A 20447-nucleotide genomic window follows, 5' to 3' on the forward strand; every position below is an offset into this window, starting at 1 on the left:
ACTTTTGGACAATTGACTTTTCAATAAATGACAATACTTATAGCATTGATATATATGCTTATTGTGGATCTTAACACACAAAGGATGAACAGGATGCACCAGATGTGCATGCCAAATGCCATAGCCCTTTGCTAAATGAAATAAAGGATATCTGACCTGGGATTTGAATATTGCACTAATACAAGATATTTAAGAAAAAGCTACACCACAAAAACATACTTTCAAAATGCACTGGAATTCTTTAATATATCTGCCCTGGCAATTTAGGCTACAGTCCTATATCATACACACAATTACCTGGGAGCAGGCTACATAGATTACACCTAGTAAGGCATCCATAAGGTTGTACTGTTAACATTGGACATACCTAAGAGCAGATCTTGTCCAATGCAAACCTAGGCATATTTACTTAGAAATAAAACACACAGAGCTCAGTGGGACTTACTTCTAGGTAAGTGAGAATAGGATTGCAACCTAAGCCTTGCTGTAAAGCTTCCAACACACACAGAAATATTTTTCAACATTCATCCAATATGAAAGGTTACTCTCTTGCTCCCGTACACTAATTTTATAGCCCCCACCAAGCCAATTTTTCATGGAACCGTCAAAGAATTTAGGAGGAATGTGGTATGGGGGAGAACCCTTTCCACCTTTAATTTTCCCACCACTTCATATTTCTCAACTTCCTGAGCAAGGTCTCAACCTCCAGAATGGAACACAAACATGGATGAGCCAGAAAATCTCATTCACAGAGACAGGCAAATATCAGTAGCACCTTTTCCTGGACTCTGCATATTGCACCATCCAAGTGTCTCATCCCCACTTGCAACACAAAGGAATCCAAAGGAAGAGACTCAAGTACTAGTCTCCTCATGCAGATTTCTGACCATGCAACAATCACCTGGGGATGGGGAAGGAAATGAGGGATGGGGGGATATACATGAGCATGCCCACAGGCCACAGAATGCACAAGACTAATAAGTAAACCAGCTTTCATGAGAAAAGTGGCGCAGTTCAGATCTATTGAAATAAAGGCTGCACTCTTGTGAGTAAGCCCCATTGAAAAGTGGGGTGTGTGCTTCTGAGTAAACATGCATTGGATTATACGTTGGCTAGCATTTTATCCAATAACCCCAAGAGCGTTGTTGACAGTAACCCTTAAACATCTACATTGTTGCTATGGCCATATTTAAGAACAGGAAGCCTTAACAATGAGACACAATAATGTAACAGTAGACTGTCAAAAATAATTGTACATCCATGACAAAACATACACAGTGTTTTCTTATTTATCAGGCCCACTCTATCCAAAGTGATGCCTTTCTAAATCCCACTGATTTTTAGCTGAAGAATTGCACACAGGTGCTTAAAGTGTAATCCTCTCTACATGTCTACTCAAAAGTATGTCTTACTGTGTTGCAAAGCTCTTACTGCCAGGGATTTGGGTACAGAATTGTAGTCTATTGAGTTGCAAATACTATGAATGCTGACATGAGAGTAAGTCCCACTTAAATTAGTGAGACTTTAACTTCTATATCATTATGCTCAGAACCACCCTGATTTGTTGAAATAAACCAATATTCCAGATGTTGTTGGACTCTAAATCCCATCAGTCCCTGCCAATGTGGCCAATGGTCAGGGATTATGGGAGTTGTAGTCCAACAAATACCTGGAGGGCCACAGGTTCCTCATCCCTGAATTAAATATTTGATTTCTTTGTGTGAAATGTTGTCAGAAACTAGAAAATAAAACCATAACGATAATCCTAAACAATAAATAGGTGGAGGAAGGGTTCCATATAATGGGATTCAGATTAGCAGAACATCCACTGCAACCAGTTAGCAATTTTATAGCCAATTCCTCCCCCAGGAAAAAAAATCCTCCAGGGAGGCTATGTTCACAAAAAGTCTCACCTTTTTAACATTTTCCCTTATCCAAATGCAGAGTTACTTCCTGAATTGCAAAACTGGTAATAATAATTTTAAAAATCCTACATGGTGCTCAGGTCTACAGGGAGTGATTTCCTCCTGGTCTGTTCTGCACATAGCAAAGGAAATACTTTCACAGCAAGCCCGCAAAGAAATGCTGCAGAAAAAAATATATTATATACTAATAAAAAAATAATTACTTATTTTATGTATGTGCTTAAACAAATGGGGAACGAGAGAAATAAATTGCAAAGAAAAGATTAAAAGAGCAAAATTCTCCATTTCAAAGAGGCAAACTTCCAATCTCTCTGTCTGTCTGTATCCTCTGTAGATCCAGCCTGTGAGGCTTCACTACAAAAGGTCACAGTGATGCCACTTGCTACCTAGTACCTATATTTACTCAGAAGTCCCACTGGCTTTAGTGGTGCCTCCTCAGCTCAGCATGGCCACACTTCCAAACATACTGGTTGCAGTGTAAGGCTATTCCCAAGGAGCAAGCCCCATTGAGTTGGATGGACAGGGACTTACCTCTGAGCCAACATGCTGAGTACAAGAGTGTTGCAGCGCAATGCTAGGCATTTCTACTCGGAAGCAAGCACTACTGTATTCCATAGGACTTGGATTGCAGCCTCACATCACAAGCCCATGCCTGTCTACTCAAGAGATAAGTACATAGGAAGGAAACCCTGCTTTACTAGCAATGTGGTGTCTGGGTGGAGACCAGGGTTCAGATGCCAGGTCAGCCATGAAGCATTCAGGGTGACCTTGGGGCAGTCCCCCCCCCCCCGCATTGGAACCCTACCTGGCCGGGTTGTTGTGAGGATTGAAAAACGAGGAAGGGGAGAGCAGCAAGCAGGTGGAGTGTATGGAAATAAATAAATCCAATCAATTAACTGACTAGAGAGTAGGCCCCGTTCTGCACAGGAAGACGGACTTCTGAGTAAAGATTCTGATTATTAGGCTGTCACTGAACAAAAATAAAAGCTGCTCCATAATTATTCCTCACCCCATCTCCCTTGCCTGGCCGAGGGCTTGAACTGCGGAAGGGGCCTTTGGCTGAACAGGCCAGGAGGTTTTCCTCATTGCCAAGTTCAGACTGAGGTACAGGGGCCGCTCGGGGCAACCTACCCCCAAGCCAGCTGGGTCCGCAAAGTGAAGTGTGTGTTGTGGGGGCGGGAAGAGTGGGTGGACGTCACTTTCTGAGTTGCCTCTGCGAAGGTGGCGGGTCAGGGTAGGAAGCCTAGTCTCCCCATCCTTAACAACAATCTTCCCTTCCTTTGACTGAACTAACACACACACCCCTCCCCGTGAGAAGCATCCAAACACCACCGTTGCCTGGAGCAGGGGGGAAAACAGCCAAAGTGGCTGGGAGGGAGGGAGGGTCTATTCTCGCCCTCCCGATCACCTCCCTCTCTCTCCTCCACCCCCCCCCCACGCCTTCAAGAGAACAGGCTTGGAAGCAGATTACTGTATTCCCTAGACTCAACGGCTCTTGTCTCTACACACGAACGCCTTTGGAATCGGAATATTCCAGGATATTCCGCCAGGATATTCACACACACACACACACACACACACACACACACACACACACACCTCCTTTCAAAGAAAAAAAGAAAAGCCCGGTCGTTTAATCCGAAGCGGCCTTGATTCGGTTTGTTCCGACGGTTCCCAGCGAGTAAAAGCCAACGCTAAAATCATTAAGACTCTAGTTCATCAAAGCAGTCCGGAATTGAGTCCCTTGTTGTATTCTGTGTAGCCACGGATTCCCCACGTGCCCTCAGGTTTCTGTGCAAAACCGCTTCGGTTTCCCCCCTAGAGCTGGATCCGGCTATACAAAAGCGCGAATGGTTTGTTTGTTTGTGTTTAAAAAAAAAAAGCCATGCCGGCAAGGAAATCCGATTTAATGCGTGGTCGGGAGATTTGCGGGTTCAAAAATAAAATTAAATTGCAGGCCTGGTCTCTGGCAGCCAGCGGGGCTAGCTTTTGAAACTCGGGGGAAAGTTTTTTTAAAAACTTTCAGCGCAAGCGAGAGGCCTCCCGGAGACTGCAATGACCAACTGAGATCAATTGAGCCAGAAAATTAGCCTACAAGCCAATTTCATTCATTTGACTCCCAAGAATCCTCAACGGGCTAAAATCAAGAGGCTTCTAATTAGCACTAGCTTCTTTGTAATTTTTCTATCTCCAAAACAACAAAATCCCTTTCTCAAAACCCATGTGTTTGTTTCCTGGATACCATGTGTTTGTTTCCTGGATACCTTATATTCAAAGGGGGGGGGGGAGTTGAAGCCAGGTGCAAATGTCCTTAGTCCTCTTGACTGATTATTTAGGCATCAGTACTACCATGCATTTTCAGAACACATATTTCTGATATCACAACGCTAGAGGAACATGACCTAAAGCCCAGATGAACATGGATTATATTTGACCAACCAACAGATGGAAGACACCTAGTGAGACTCTTTCCACCAAGTGCATTTAGCAATAAATCAATAGAAATACTGTACTACAAAGAGGCCCTAATTTTTTTGTGCACATTTTCCTCAACCCACTATACACGCACACATGCACACACTCACAATATAGCTGCCAACTATGGATGCAGCCATGCATAGCCCCCACTTCCCCTTCTATGACATTTTAGCTTTTATTATCAATATTCTTTACAATGCTGTATAATAATGGAATGCTTCAAAGTGCAACATATTTTTTTTTTAAAAGAAACAATAATTCACATTCTGTGCTCAGTTAATAGAGAACCACATCAACCATTACCAACTTGAGAGTAAGTCCCACTGAAAAATTAAAGAGCCTTGCTTCCTGTTAATTTAGTTTAGGACACAGAATAAGACATGAAAACTAGCCAGATAGGCAGGCAGGCAGGCAGAATATTAATATGGGACTGTGAAATTAATTTGGGAGTGTATTTTTGTTCACATTCACCAAAGACACACATAAAGCATATTTCCCATAGGCACCCATAATTCAGAAAACTAATTCCGTTTACCTTTTGGTGTTTACATGTGTCTGTCAAGGCAGATTTAGAGCCTCTAGCTCCTCCCTTCTTCGTTTGAAGTTCAAGATGTCCAGGCCACTAAGTGAATTGTGAACCCCATGTGTGGTGGAGGAGATTCCAAGAAACCATTATAAGACATTTGCAGTGAGGACAGGCAGGTCATCATCTAAACAGGAGTGGGAGCGGGGAGACACACACACACACACACACACAACCCTCTTTCTTCCCTCCGACCCACCCGTGGTGAGAATGAACCAAACACCATAAACCTTTCAAGCGGGGGTGGAAGGGAGGCAGGGGTGGTCAGCATTTCACATAAATAAAGGAAAATTGGGAGTGAGGTGATGAGATCTAGCAAATTGGGAAGCATTTTACAAAATGGAAGACACACCCCTTGCTTCTTTTTAGATTTGCTTTTTGCAGCTGTGAGTTCCCCCCCCCCCAGGCAGAAATTTTGAAAAAGGGTTGGGGGAGGAAAAAGATAGAAGGAAAACATTGGAAAGAAATGGATTCTACTGTGTTATTTCCAAAACAATAAACTTTTAATGCTAAAGCAGTTATATAACCAAAAAGCTGTACAGAGTTTGTCTGGATTTTGTTTGTTTGTTAGAAAACAAAATTTCTTTTTTTGTGGGGTTTTTGTTTTGTTTTTTTCCTCATAAATATGTTTCCGTTTCCGGCACTTCTCTCAATAATTAAATTACAATTGATAAATATGGCATCATGGATATGTATTTACAAAAAAAAAGTTATTACAAAAAGGCAACTGTTTATACTAAACCGCCATGAGCTGAGTGAAATTAAGATTACATTTCCCCCTCCTGAAAAACATACTGAAGAACACCCCTGGCCCATTCTCAAATCAGATGAAATACATTCACAAGTGTAATGTTTTAGAGAGTGAGAAAAAGGTAGGAGAAAAAGAGACAGAAAGACAGAGAAAGAGAGAGATAAAGAAAGATTTCAAGACAATACAGGACTTTGGCAAGTTTTAAGACTGTGGTTGTTGTTTTTTCTTATTATTTTTAATAATCACAACTAAGGCCAAGGGGAAAAGTCAGTTTTCTGTTTTTCAAAATCCAACCCCTCCAAAAAAGAGGGAGAGAGAGAGAGAGAGGAGGGGGTATATATCTATTGGAAGTTAAATCATAAAGTGTAAAAGTCAGTTCGTTGTTTTTCAACATCCCACCCCAAAAAGGAGTGGGTATATATCTATTGGAAGTATATATTTACAAAAGGCAAGAATGTTGGGAAATAAAGGGAGTGGTATTGAAAGGTGAGTTGGAAGAGGGATTTAAAAAAAGAAAAAAGAAGAAATAACCATCAATGCAGAAAAATCCTGAGAAAAATAGAGACAAAGTCCAGCCTCCGGCTTTTGGATAGGGTTAAAAAAAAATCACACCCTTGCCACCACTTGTTTGTTGTTGCTGCTGCTGCTGCTGTAGTTGTTCCTCCTTCATTTTTATTTTATTTCTATTTTATTTTTTGTCCTGCAAACTCCAATGACAGGCCAAAGATGAATCCGGTGTCCTTTGATGTCAACAGGAATGCTTTTGGTACAGTCTGGTTAGTTTGGGTTTTGTTGTTGATTTTGTGGGGGAGGAGAGGAGTTGAATTTGTCCTCATCAGACATACCACTCATTAAAGTTGGGGGGCAGTTCTTGGTTGTGGCTGGGGTTGGCGGTCTGAACAGCTGGTGGTGGTGGTTTGCTGGAGTCCTTGCTGCTGGCAGCCACAACGGCTGGTGGGGTGGAGGACTCATAGCCAGAACTAGCCGCCGGAGAGGATTCCGACCCTTGGCTCTCATGGACCTGAAAAAAGAAGGCAGAGACAATTGCCACAAGTCCAAGAGCAAGGAACTCTCTTCTTTTTTGCCAGTGGACAGAAGGGGAGAGTTGATTTACAGTGAGCCACCAATCAGTACATATATATATATATACACACAACTCATTATCTAGCTATTTGTTTATTTTTAGAAAATTACTGGATAAGTGGAAAATATGGCCAACCTGCCAAGCTGATCCCATAATTAAATATGGGATGGAAAGGGTAAATTCTGGAAGAAATCCCCAACAACAACACCTTCTATAAAAACAGAAACAGGATAGCACATTATTAGATGAGCACACTATACTGGAAATCAGAGCACTGTTTTATACCTAGTGGCTTCAAGCACTACTGTTCGCTATAAGTGATTTTTTAAAAAGATTTTATATTTCAGGAGCAGATTATATATGTATGTGCACTTAATATTTTAAATATGTGTGGGTGGATATCAGATGACTCTGCACTCCGTTCCAACCCCCCACACTCTCACAAACTCAGCGGCCAAATTTACTCATTCATAAACCAGGATTGGAAGCTTAGCAACTATACATGATGAAATGTTATTTAACAAGGGAGAACAAACCAGGCACTTGAGACAAACTGCTCCTTGTGCAAGACAGCCCCCTCTCTGGCCAAGCCAAAGCCTTTTGAAAATTACAAAATAAAAAATAAAAATTTAAAAACAGCATGCGCAATTCCTTTTATTTTCATTTCACTGAGGCAATCATTACTTGAAAGCCCAGGGAAGAGCCTTCTACTTTTTCACCAGCAGAATAGCCAGGGTTCTTTTCAATATGGAAATGTATCAAACTGGAAGGTTATACACACAGAAAAACACTCCATGGGTGTATATGTCCAGGCACACAAAATCAGCATATGGGCATAAGATTATGCATAAAATATACATACATGTATAACTATATAGATTGATACATGTGTAATTAATTACGTACATAATATAAATGCACATGAAGGCACGTGCATATATAGTTCCAATTACATAAGCAGATGGGCAAACATAAATAACTATAGAACTATATTATGTATTTTGTACACATGTATAATATAAATAGGTATGCATTCAGGAATAATACAGATGCTCTCAAACACACAAATTAATAAATTAATAAATAACTGATAAATTGATAAGCATATATAACTATAAACCACACACACGTGGCTTTTATTTATATCTATAGAAACAGAAACAGAAATACAGATGCGTCTGTAAACCTTCACTCTATATGCCCACACATTACATGAGAGCGGGGGAAGAGGGTGGTCAGATCTCACCAAATTAAGGGAGCCATGGCAAAAGCAAGGTCCCCAGGAAGAATCCTTTACCTTCATGTGCTTCCTTAGGGAGCTGGGGTGGGTGTAGGACTTGTCGCAGACTTTGCAGATGTATGGCTTGTCTGATGTGTGGACGTGCATGTGCTTCTTTCGGTCACTGCTGTTTGCAAAACGCCGGTCACAGCCTTCAAACTCACACTTAAAGGGCTTCTCTCCTGCAAGTAAAAAATAATAAATAACCAGAGATTGGGCCACTTGTTTCGTAAAGAAGAGACACAGTAGTAGGATGGAGGTACAGAATGGTTTAGGGCTTTTCCCCACTAACTCCCCACTCCCTTTCTCTCTTATCACACACAAGCACACCTTTTCTGCCTACAGCAAAACTTTCTTCTTTTTCTTTGCAGCTTTTGGGCTCCCTGCTGCTCCTCTGCCTGAACTCTCTCGCTCTTTGTACACAGACAGGTTTCTGAATTTTAATTTTTTTTTAAGTAGGAGAGAGCAAGGAGGAGCCAAGGGCTCTGGGCTGGTGAAGGGACACCAGACAGTTCTGAGACAACAGAGTTTTGAAACTTTGCAGTTCAATTAAAGGGCCCTTTTGTAGCTTTTAATTTCTGCCTTTGAAATGCTACGGGCTTTCCTTAAGCTGACTGTTAAAAATGAGATGAGAATTGGATGCTTAGATTATTTGGGGCAGGAAGAAAAGGAGGGGACGGGAAAGAGAGAAAGCGGAGAAGAAAACTCCCCTGAAGATAAATTGTGGAGATCCAGACAGTTTTATAAGATGTACTCAAGAAGGCAATAATGTGTGTTGGATTGCTGTTTCCGTCTAATTCTACGCTAGTTTTTTTGTAGAGGACAAAACCGTTTATTTCTCTTTTTTCCATGCTTTTTTTTTTAAAAAAGAATGCTTTGGACAAAAAGTATCAGTGATTTAATTAGAAGATGTGCCAATCAAGGCATTAAGAGAGCGGGCGAGAGCGGAAGTAACCGAAAATTAGATTGCATTAGCATTTGTATGGTTTCCTCAACAGGATGTCTGAGGAGAGCTCAGTCTCTTTCTCTTTCTCTTTCTCGCAAAAAGCAACACACACAGCTCCAATGATTTTTGTTTCCCTCGCATTACATCCAGAGGGAGAGAACTCCATGAGAAGGACGAAAGCGGGGGGGGGGGCGTGTACAGGGGTGGCTAAAGAGTTGCAGATGAAAAGAAAGCTTCGGAAATATCATCTTCAGGAGTAAAAGGAAAGTTTAAAAAAAAATCAGTCAGGAATTATTTCTCTTCTCGTTTGAAATCGACAAGGAACCTCCGTGAAACTGACTTTCACCGCGTAGGGGTGAAAAGAGTATTTTAAACGCCTAAACAGAAATAGGCAAAAGCAAACCACTCGTTTTATATAGTTTCAGATTATTTCTACCCCACCCTCCCCAAGCTCTGATCCTTCAGACCTCCAGAGCCATACAGAGCAACCTTTTGGCGCGCTCTGCTTTTTTTTAAAAAAAAATCTCTACCCAGAACAAAACCAAAATTATTAAAAATAAGAATCTGGGGTTTTAATTTTGTTGTCTTCTGCTCAGGATTATTGCTGGTTAGATAGATGCATACAACTGTATTGGTGGGTATATATTGTTGGATATATCCATATATATATATATATATATATATACACATATATATACATATATATATACATATATACATACATGTCCAAGGGTGGTGTGCCAAGGGTGTGCCTCGCCTTACCTGTATGCGTCCTCTTGTGGATCTTGAGGTTCTCCGACCTGGCGAAGATCTTCCCGCAGCCGGGAAAGGGACACGGGAAGGGCTTCTCGCCGGTGTGCACGCGGATGTGGTTGACGAGTTTGTATTTCGCTTTGAAGGACTTGCCCTCGCGGGGACATTCCTCCCAGTAGCAGATGTGGTTGTTCTGCTCAGGGCCTCCGACGTGCTCCATGGTGACGTGGGTGACCAGTTCGTGCATGGTGCTGAAAGTCCGGTCGCAGCTCTTTTTGGGTCGGCTCAGCGGCGGCTGGTGAGGCTGCTGTTGCTGATGCGGAGGAGCCGGAGGCTGCGACAGCTCCTCGATCCATTTGCAGGAGAGCTCCTGTTTGATGGGCTGCCGCATGTAGCGGAAAAAGGCTCCCGCGCCGTGGTGGTGGTGACGGTGGTGAGCCGCGGCGGCGGCGGCCGCCACGTTCATGCCCCCCATGTTCACATTCATGGGGCTGTAGTTGTGGAACTGAGCCGGGCCCCCATAAGGGTCCGCGCGGGGGCTGGAGACTCCTCGGTACGTCTCCGGCCTCCCGAAAAAGTCCCCCCGCAAGCCCAGGTGCATCTGCCCGTTCTCCACGTGCCCGGTCGGGGAGGTGTGGCTGGGGTTCTGATCGTGCAAACTCGGGAACAGCAAGTAGCCGCCAGGGCTGTCCGGGATGCCCGGAGGAGCGTGGAGCCCGCTGGGCGCATTGCCGCCGAAGAGGCCGTGCTGAGCTGCAGCCGCAGCCGCGGATCCCCCTCCTCCGCCACCGCCGCCGCCGGCGGGGGAATCCCCGAGCGCGGATCCCCCGCGGTTGCGGAAGAGAAAGTCCCGCGTGGAGTTGAAAGCGGCCGCGGCGGCTGCGGCGGCGTAAGAGGAAGGCACCTGGCCGGCGTGGTGAGGGTGAGGCGGGTGCGGAGGGTGGCGGTGATGGTGGTGGTGCGGGTAGCCCGACGCTTGCGGCGTGAAAGCAGAGCCTTGTCCCGACGCCAGCTCGTGGGGCGCTGGGCTTATTTTAAAGGACGAGTCCCCGAAGGGGTGGTTGAGCCCCATGGCCGCAGCGGCGGCGGCGGCGGCAGCGGCATCGCGGTTCGCCACGTCGTGCGGGTGGTGGCACGGCGCTCCGAAGCCCCCGACTCCCAGCGCGGGGAACTGAGGCCCGCCGTCTAACAACATGGTCATAGTCCGCCTTGAGAGATGCAGCAGAAGCAGAAGGAAGAGGAACCGCGGGGAAGATGAAGAGGACGAGGCGGCCCCACGACGGCGATCTCCTCCCGCGTCTCCTTTTCGCCCCCTTTCCTGCCCCCCTTCCCAACTTCCAAATAACAACAACACGAGCTCTCCAAAGCTTTCGATCTCCCCCTTCTCTCTCTCTCTCTCCCCTCCCCACTACTAGCTCAGCCCCACACAATGGAGAGACAGGAAGGAGGGCTCGCGCGCCAGCCCCACGAATGCCGCATTCACACGCGCTCCAAACCTTTCACAAATAAGTGGGGGGGGGTTGGAGAGAAGAAGAGAGGGGGGTAGAGAAAACAACAACTGAACAACACCCGCTCCCCAAAAAACAGTCCCCCCAAACCCCACCCACTAGCCCTAAAGGGCTACGAACGGAGGCACCCCCTCTGTTCCCCCCCACAGACTCGCACACACAACCCCTGGGGGGATCCCCGCTGCCTCTTTCCCCTCCTGCCTTCCAGGAGGGCGCCCTCCACTCCAACTGAGCGACGTCCTTGCACTGGCTAAAGTCAGGCGCTCCTCCCTTCCTAACACATATGGAGAGGGGGGGAGAAAGAAAAAAGAGAGGGAGAGGAAGGGCGAGGGACGCTGAGAGGGAGAATACCCAACTCCGAGAGGCAGCTTCCCTGCCAGCCAATGGGGAACCGCCTGGCTAGCCGTCACCTGACCCCCAGCTGGCCTGCCCATTGGACCAAACCCGCCTGATTGACAGCGTTTAACATTGAATATGGCAGCTGCATTTAAGCCCTGCGCTCTGATTGGCCCGGCTGGGTTTAGTGAGGCGCAGGTAAGGTTAAAGGGTGTCCGCCAACCCCCAAATGTTTTGTTTACTGGAGATGCAACGGGGGGCTTTTGCGGGGGAGCAGAGAAGAGGGCTTGGGGGTGGAGATGATGGTCCTGGGTTTAGGGGCAAATTACTTGTGCATCATTCTTACCCAGCCCAAAGCAGAAAGGGAGGGGGAGAAAGGATGACGCTCTGCGTGTATAGTCCGATTCCATCAACCGCTGCGCCGTAATATTTAGGAAGAAAATTCCAAATCCTTTGAAGCTGTCCCTGCATTGCCCCCACCACGCGCATTTGCCCCTTATAGGACTCCCTTTGCTTCCCTTCAGCCCTCACCATTTCCGTTTGTTTTCTGTAACAATTCCTCGAAAGCATTGTAGCAACACACTTCTCTTGAAAAAATAAAATAAAATAATAACAAGAAAAGTCTTTAAAGAAAAGGAGGGGAGGAAAACCGGAGTGGGGTGGGGGGAGAGATGAACTTACAGAGATGAAAAACTTAAAAGACAGGGCAAGAGGCTTCCAAAGACGTCAGAACTCCCCCTATTTTCGTGCCTCAGGGCAGGCATGGCAGCGAGACCGACGAGGAAGGACGCGGGTCTATCCCCGACGGCACCGCGTTCAAAGCGGGGACTCTTTAAACCTGAGATGATTTTAATAATGATGATCATAATCAGAGCAACGACAAGAAACAGATTTAAAAAGTAATGATGATGTTGATGGCGTAAGGAAGGACACACACACACACTCCCAAGAAAACCGTGCTTGAGAAAATTGTTTTAAAAACGACAAAAATCCTTCGTTTCTTTATCTTTTTCCTTATTGCACATGTCCAAAGCGACCTTCGGAGTAAAATCTGTTTGCATGTGTAGAATGTATATATAGAGAGATTTTTCATTTTGTTTATATTTTTACTACGAATCATTTGAGTCTTTCTTTATTCATCGTCCCCACCCCATCTTCCCACTCGAAGTGGAAGAAGAAACTTCAAAATCTTTGGGGGGGGGTGAGGGGGAGCATAAGAAAGAAGGAGGGAGATGAGGAAGAGTTGAAACATCTGAAAGACAAGGCAACGTGTCTGTGGTTTAGGGTCCCTGGTTCTCTGCTTATGGCTCTCCAAGGCAAATATATACACATCTTTTCTTTCCAGCAGAGAACGTATAATGTTATCCCGAAACCTGAAGCTAGCGGATCAAAGGCACGCTTGGTATTTATTTATTTATTTATCTATTAATTTATTTGCAACGCAACGTTTTAATGTTGGGAAATGACGGTCCTCTGTGGCAGCCCGGCTTCACCCCTTTCATTTTCCCAACCCCCCGCTCGCGTCCCACCGTCCTTCAAGTCTCAATAAATCCACTCATTTTCTCGTTCTGGAAAGCATTTGCAAAGAACGATGGGGGGGAAGCAAGTGTGGAAAGAAAAGGGCTCGGAAAGAGAGATGCCAGTAATTGTAATATCCTGAGATTCGCCGAGCCCCGAAGTCTCTCCATTGAAGGCCCCTCACAGGATTTGCCGCCGCCTCTCCGCAGGAAACATACAATCTGATCAAGTTCAGAAGCGCGTTGAGAAGAAGGAGAAGAAGAAGAAGAAGAAGAAGAAGAAGGGAAGGGGGGAGTGCTTCAAACAGCGCTTTTATAAAATACAGTCCCCTTTTCACGTCCTCCCCCCCACACCCAACACCAACCCTCAGAAAGGGGGGAGAGACTTCACATTCTTTATTTTAGGGGTCTGGCCAAAAGGAGACAGAATGAGCGACCTGAAGACAGACTCAGACAGGAGGGATTGTTTTTCTACATATATATTGTTTTTCTACACACACACACATACATACACCCACCCACCCACCTATAAAACTTAGTCACTGGAGTTCACATCCTACCAATCCCCAAAGCCCCCCTCCCTCCAGAGCAGCCCAGGAAGGTGAGTCTGTTGCTTTCAGAAATCGCTGCCGATTTGCTTTATTACTTTACTGACCAACTTACCTATCTACCTACCGAACTACTTATTACCAATCCTTTCTTCTCTTCTGAAGACAGAAAATGCAAGGGGGCGGTGGCGAAAGGCTTTGTTTTTCTCTCTTCCTGGGAGGGGATGTTTGTTTGGGAAGGGAAAGTTTTGGGCTTTCGCCTCCTTCCTATTGGAAGTTTCACTCGAACGGGGCAATGTGTGTGTGTGTGAGGTTGCTGTTGTTATTATTCATCCATTATAAAAACGACTAAAATGACCTCTTCATTCTCTGGGCCTCCGTGAGGCTTGTCTGGTATGGGAAGGAGAACTGCCGGGGGGGGCGTGGACAGGGCTGGAGGAAAATTGGGCCACGGGATGCACTACGAATGCGCACAGAATCCCGGAGAGTTTGGGGTTTCCCACGAAGCAAACGGGGGCCTCTTACGGCCACACAAGGGGGTCTGGCTCGGCAGAGATGACTCGGTGGATCCTCAAGGTCATGGAAGGAATCGAGTTGGCTCACCAAACACACAGATCTACGCGCGCGCACTCCTCCCCCCACCCCCGCGTACTTTTTATTTTATTTCAAGCGGAGGGTCCTTCTCTAAAAACCACTTTTCCCCCTGCCCTCTAGTTTTTCATCCTCCTTGTCACCACCAGCTTGACACTGTCCCAAGCGGTCGCTCTACCTGATCCCGGGGCCTGCCTTGCGAGGCCCTCGATCAGATAATTAATTACCTCCAGCACGTGTTCTGTTGTCTCTATAACAAAAAAAAGAGGCGTAATTCAATTAGATCATCAACGGAGTCTTGGGTTAGGGAATGTCTGTGAAGCCGCGTCGTGGGGCACGCTGGGGCGAATGACCTTTGCTAGGGCAAAAGGCCTCACGTGTTGGCCTGGTGGCCCATTGTCTTTGGCTCGCTGGGGTGATGTAGAACAAGTTGGGACTTCGGGCCGCTTCGAGAGCAACTTTCGCTTGGGCACTGAAGCCCCAAATCTTTCTTTCTTTCTTTACGCGAATCTAACAGTTACATTTCTTCAGATATGGGTTATATATACACCCTGAACCTTCAAAAGCATAGTCCTTTTATTTTATTTTTAAAAGGGGGGGTTAACCCCATTCCTATATTTTCTATGACCATGTTACAAGGGAAGACGTAAAAATCAGATTAAAATTTCGGATTTATTTTCTCCATTGCGTCATGGTTACCCTAATATATCCGAGAAGGGTGGGGTATTGGTGGGGGGTGGAGGAGAAGGAAAATCCGAATTAGTCCTTTTGCAGAGGGGAAAGCGAAAGACACCTTTGTGCGCGCTAGAAAGGCGACCTCGCCGAATATCTTGATTTATTCTGCGAGGAGGAAGTGCAAAGAAATAGTGATTTCTTTTGGGAGGAGAAACGTTTCCCTGAGAAGAAAGGAGAGGGTGTGTTTCAAAAGACGGCGGAAATAAATCGTAGCTTTAAACAAGGGACCGCGGTCCCTTCGAACTATTTTATTGCTTAAGAAGAGGAGAGGGGAGGCGTGGGGTGGGTGGGAAGGGGGAGGAGACAGATTTGACATAGTGGAGTCACTACAAGTAGATTAGGCAACATAAATTAACCTATAAATCTTTTTATATATACATTTCACCCCTCGGCAGCGACTGTGTGACTGGGGAAATAATATACGAGCAGACAAGAGCAGTTGGAAGTAGTTTACCTAGGCTTGGGAAGAAAGTGCGTTTTCACCACCCCGCCCCCTAACCTCTTTTAAAGAGCAGCGCGTATTATGTAACACGCACCAAGATAGGTTTCTAATGCAAAACTCTGGATGTTGACTGTAAAATGAAATCTGTCCTCGTTTTTCTCTCTCTCTACACACCCCGCACCAATTAAAACCCAAAGTGGTTTGCTTTTACAAATGTGCTCGAATGTATGTGCTACTTTCCTACTCAGTATCTGTCTGTCTGTCTGCCCCCCCTCTCTCTCCAGCCAAAATAAATCCGTCTTTAAGTCCTGATTTCAATGGGGAAATTAAGCACGTGCTTCCCGTTTTAAAGATCGCAGGGAGTTATACGTGTTTAACCTGGCTGGATCATGTTTCGCCATTAGTTAGGTAGATGCTTGTTTAGTATTAGTTGGTTAATTATTAAGGTATTTTGTGAATTGGTTGGTTACCTGGCCACGTATTTACCACCCTTTCTAGATCTCTTCATGCATCTATTCATGGGTGCAATCTTCGCAACTGCATCATGGAGGGGAGAGGATATTTGTATGTGTTTGTGTATTGTGTCTGTGTGTCTGTGTGTGCGTTACACGATCCGATTGCTACGACCTAGACATCCTTATAAAGGTTTTAAAAATGCACACAGAGACCACCACCACGCTTTTAAAAATGTGTTGAGAAGATGGGGAGAAGTGGAGAAAAATAAAAGAAGAAAAATAAGAAGACAGCGCGTCCGTGAGTTATTTACTCTTCAACAACAGAAACCAGAGTCTAGCTCGTTTCTTTGACTGAAGTGGACTTGATATCCCATTTTTTTCACCCCCTTAAGAGAGACCTCTGCCTCTCTCCAATTTCTCCTGTTTAATCACAGAAAGTGATATATTACACATTTAGAAGGTGGCATGAATAGTGAGATCCGCTTCTCCCGTTTCCTTAGGGTCTCAGAGCTCTCTCTCTCTCTCTCCCTCTCTCTCCAAAAAGAGGCAAGAATGTTAATAATTTAATAACTTTCCGAGAAAAAAGAAGAAATATTGTAAAATTTTTCATCATTTAAAACCTTTCTGCTGATTTAATTTCCCCTTAGAACACATCTTAAAACATTTTTAAAAGCGCAGGGAGAATATTCGTTCTTCTCAAATTCGCTTTCTATCCGAGTTCTTCTAGCAATTTAACTTCGGGGGACTTTACAGGTGAAATTCCCAGTTATTGATCTGCCCAGGACGTCATCTCCAAGCCCCGGGCTGCTTTCCCAATAAACTAACAACCCTGTCCCACCCCCAGTGCAAAAGTTGGGTAGAATAACTGCAAAGCACCAATCATAACCTCTCCAAAATGTGTCCAATGTTTTTAATCAGCTCGCAGGCCAAAAGGCGTCGGCTAATAAACGTTCGAGGAAGTAGTTTATTCGCATGCCATAAACATGTACGCGATTCCGGCGTAATTAAATGCAAACCACAAAGCGAACGAGACGTTTTCATTGTAGCGCTCAGTCAGAGCAAAAGGAATCACGTGTACATTTGAACTTCAGAGATCTGAGCTGGGATAAACAAGTCTGAACTCTGACAAAGAAAAAAATAGAGGGGGTGCAGTGGGATGGGGAAGGAGGTGGGGTGAGATATCAAAGTGCTAATAGAATCGAGGAAAGAGTTTGGGAGCGCAGAAAGGGGGCAAGAAACCGCTCGGTTAGCATTTGGGGTGTCAGTCTGGAGCGTCAACCCTCAGTTTGCTGCAATGAATTTAATGGCACATCTAAAATTGGGGCGCGGGGGTGGTCCGTGGAAATCAGGCGCCCTATAGGCCCAATGCTATGGGGCAACATCCTACAGAAGCGAGGCAAAAATGAAAAGGGAGAGCTGAATGAACGGCTGGTCCTTGGAGAGAAATAATGAAATCAACAGGAGAAACTTTGCAAAGGTGTTTGGTTTTTTATTTTTGGTCTTTGGTGGTTAATTTAGACACCTGGGCAACGTTTTAAATATTGGTTGGATGGGAGCGTGAAAGAATTATTTACTTATCTTGAAGATATCTATTTCGGATAAAGAGAGCCTTTCACTCTTAAGAGTCATCCAGGCACCTTCACTCCAAGATCATAAACACGATTATTAAACAAACAAACAAACAAACAAAAACCACGTCCCATTTATGGATTCAACTAGACTATCTGCACTCCACATATGCACACCCATGACACGCAAAATGCTCAAGGAAAAGAATCAAAACTCGATCGCTTTGATGTCCACATTAAACTGATATAGTCAAGGGTTTGTAAGACGCTTTCAGACATTTTATGAAAGAAGGGAATAAAGTAGGTGGCAGATAGATCACAGGTACCCATATTTGCCAATTTCTATCACATACAAGTTTCAAGCTGTCTATTGTTGCTTAAAGGACACAAAAGTCTTACTAGAATACGTATGTAGACGCCAGCGGATCAACTATCATGCAATCGCTGGAAATTTGTCCTATATTTGATATATGAGTTCCTGTCTTTATATTCTATCTCTCCATCTCTTCATTTAAGAGAAGAGTAGGATGTACGGCTGTGAGGGTTAAAGGACAGACAAACAGACAAACATGTCACAGATAAGCTTCGCATATATGGTTTGGGCATCCATGCTGTCCTTTTGATCATCTCAGTTGAGAAGCCCGATCTTATTTGCTAAAGCACCGAATACGTCTAGAACAAGAATCACTACGAAAAATGACAACACAATTTGCCAAATCTGTCTCCTCCGTCCATTTGTGGGGGCCGGAGATGGGGAGATGTCCTTGTTGTTTGAAAAATCCGTGCAGACCCTCTCTTCGGCTCCCTTCCTTTCTTTTTCCCAACTCTGGTCCACCATCATCCCACACAAATTCAGATGCCAGGCTTGCTAAGGTGCGGGTTCAGACGTACCATTATTGCTTTGAGGTTCCGCCAATGGCACCGGTGTCAAAACATGTGAACATAATTTTGGCTGCGAGCCTCCTTAGAAAGAAAAAGGCAAATGGAAGTGTCTGCGTGAAGATCACTTCAACTTCCTTCATTGACAGTGTTTCCAATAAAAGAGCTTTTAATAATTATTTATATTTTTGGATTGATGTTTCCGTTTTTTACATCGGTTAAATCCAGGTATTCGGAGGGTTAAGTAGCACGTGGGAAAGACTGAGTGTAGCATTTGCATCTTAGAGAATGGAAGGGGGCATCGCATTAATGCCCCTGAGTAAGAAATGCTGGTTCCATCGAGGCATTCGGGGAAACGTTCCACTGTCCTCTGGGAATGTGGGCTATTGGATTTTGTAATGGGCTAATAAAATGTTCCATAAATGAAATTTTATTCTTTTATTATGATTGATGGTGTTGCAAACAGCTGGTGCTGGGACACTGCGATATGTAAGCAATTTATGGGAAGAAGAGTTTATTGCCATATTTGAACCTCTATTCACAACAATTCTGAGCGCAATTCTGGAAAGGCGATTTCCTTCCGCTCCTATATAGAACGACCGTCACATACAGCCAAGCTACTGATTTTCTTCCCAAGGCCTTGGGGTTCTCCGCATCAGGAGGGGGATTCAAAGCCACTCTTCTTGCTACGGCAACAGACTACTCATACCCATTCCATTTAAAAACAAAAACCTGTCTTATGATATCTCTCCCCACGTCTCCAGTTAGGAAGCGAGAGAGAATTGGGATGAGGAGCGGAAGCCAAGGATGAGACCGGAGCCTTCCCCAGCTTAGAGAAAGTCAATCTCTGCCCCCCACAAAAAATATCGTCTTCCCTTTCAATAACCCTTCTTTGTCATTTTACACGCAATATAATTTTGAGCGCAATTAACGATGGAAAATAAATCGGGGGTGCCTGATCAATACAAATCTTAAAACGCACCCACCCTTGTTACAAAGTTATTCCACCCTTTATGTATCTATCTGTCCGTCTGTCTATTTTATCTGTCTCTGATCTTTCCATCTGTGTGGTAATATAACATCCTTCTGAATGTTTGTACCCGATATTACTGCCTTCCCCATGAGCAACGTAATCTAACAACCTTATGTATGTGCCTATCGACGCTCATCCTTACACGACGGGGCGTTAAATTATATTAGCACGCACGCACTGAACTAAAGGTTTGGTGGGCTGTCCAGTGCTGTTGTGACATAAGTTTTTGTGCTTTGAAATCCACTTTTATCAGGTGCATGAAGGGGAACCCACAGTTAGGAACTGAACCCTCCTTAATAGAAGCCTGTCTGCGTTTGTGTGTTTGTCGGGAATAGATTTCAATGTTTCTGCAAGAGACACCAATTTAAGGTTCAGTGCGCGCACACACACACGTGTGAATATGGCAAAGATCCCTGCATCCAAGGGGGTTAACCTTGTTAGAGTTCTCCTGCAGCAAGAGCAGCCAAGAGTCTCTTTCGGGGCCCTTGGAGGCTCACGCGTTTGTTTTATTATGGGAGAGAAGCTTTTCTGACCGTGCATCTTATGACGAAGTGGGCTGTGGATCGCGAAAGCCGATGCCGTCGCAAATCTGTTGGTCTTTAAAGGCGCCGCAAAACTCTTGCTTGTTCTTTTTCTCTCGGTCTTTCTTTTCGGCGCTAACTCGAAGAAGGAGAAAGGAGGAGGAGGAGGAGGAGGAGGAGGAGGAGAATGAAAGCGAGATGGGGGAGGTGGGGAAGAGGAAGGAAAGAAATTTGCGAATATCTCAATCAGTGACGAAGTGACCTGTGACCCGGAGGGTGGCTTTATTGTCCTCCTCCTTTTGCGTGGGACATACACTGTATTGACCCTTTCTGCCTGATTGAGCCCTGAGGGGCAACCGGAGCAAACAATCCCTCGGCAGGCATGTGGGGGCTTAGAGAGAAGTCGCCATCCTTCCTCCGGGATCAGTTGGAAAGCCACTGGGAGACTTGGCCTCTGTCTGGGCAGACAGGCTCCCCACCCCCGAGCCCCAAGGAGGCAGCTCCCCCACCAAAAC

General features: G+C 45.0%; 1 protein-coding gene across 1 annotated transcript; it reads right to left on the reverse strand.

Annotated features, from left to right (window-relative positions):
- Positions 1-5467: 5467 nt before the first annotated feature.
- On the reverse strand, positions 5468-12247 carry ZIC3 (Zic family member 3). Its single transcript, XM_053373568.1, has 3 exons — positions 9809-12247; positions 8119-8282; positions 5468-6758 (listed from the first exon to the last, which is right to left on the reverse strand). The coding sequence occupies exons 1-3, from the start codon at positions 10998-11000 to the stop codon at positions 6573-6575; spliced, it is 1542 nt and encodes a 513-aa protein (XP_053229543.1). The 5' UTR covers positions 11001-12247; the 3' UTR covers positions 5468-6572.
- Between the last annotated feature and the right edge of the window lie 8200 nt (positions 12248-20447).

This window comes from Podarcis raffonei, chromosome Z, assembly GCF_027172205.1.
Source record: "Podarcis raffonei isolate rPodRaf1 chromosome Z, rPodRaf1.pri, whole genome shotgun sequence".
Taxonomy (NCBI): Eukaryota; Metazoa; Chordata; class Lepidosauria; order Squamata; family Lacertidae; genus Podarcis; species Podarcis raffonei.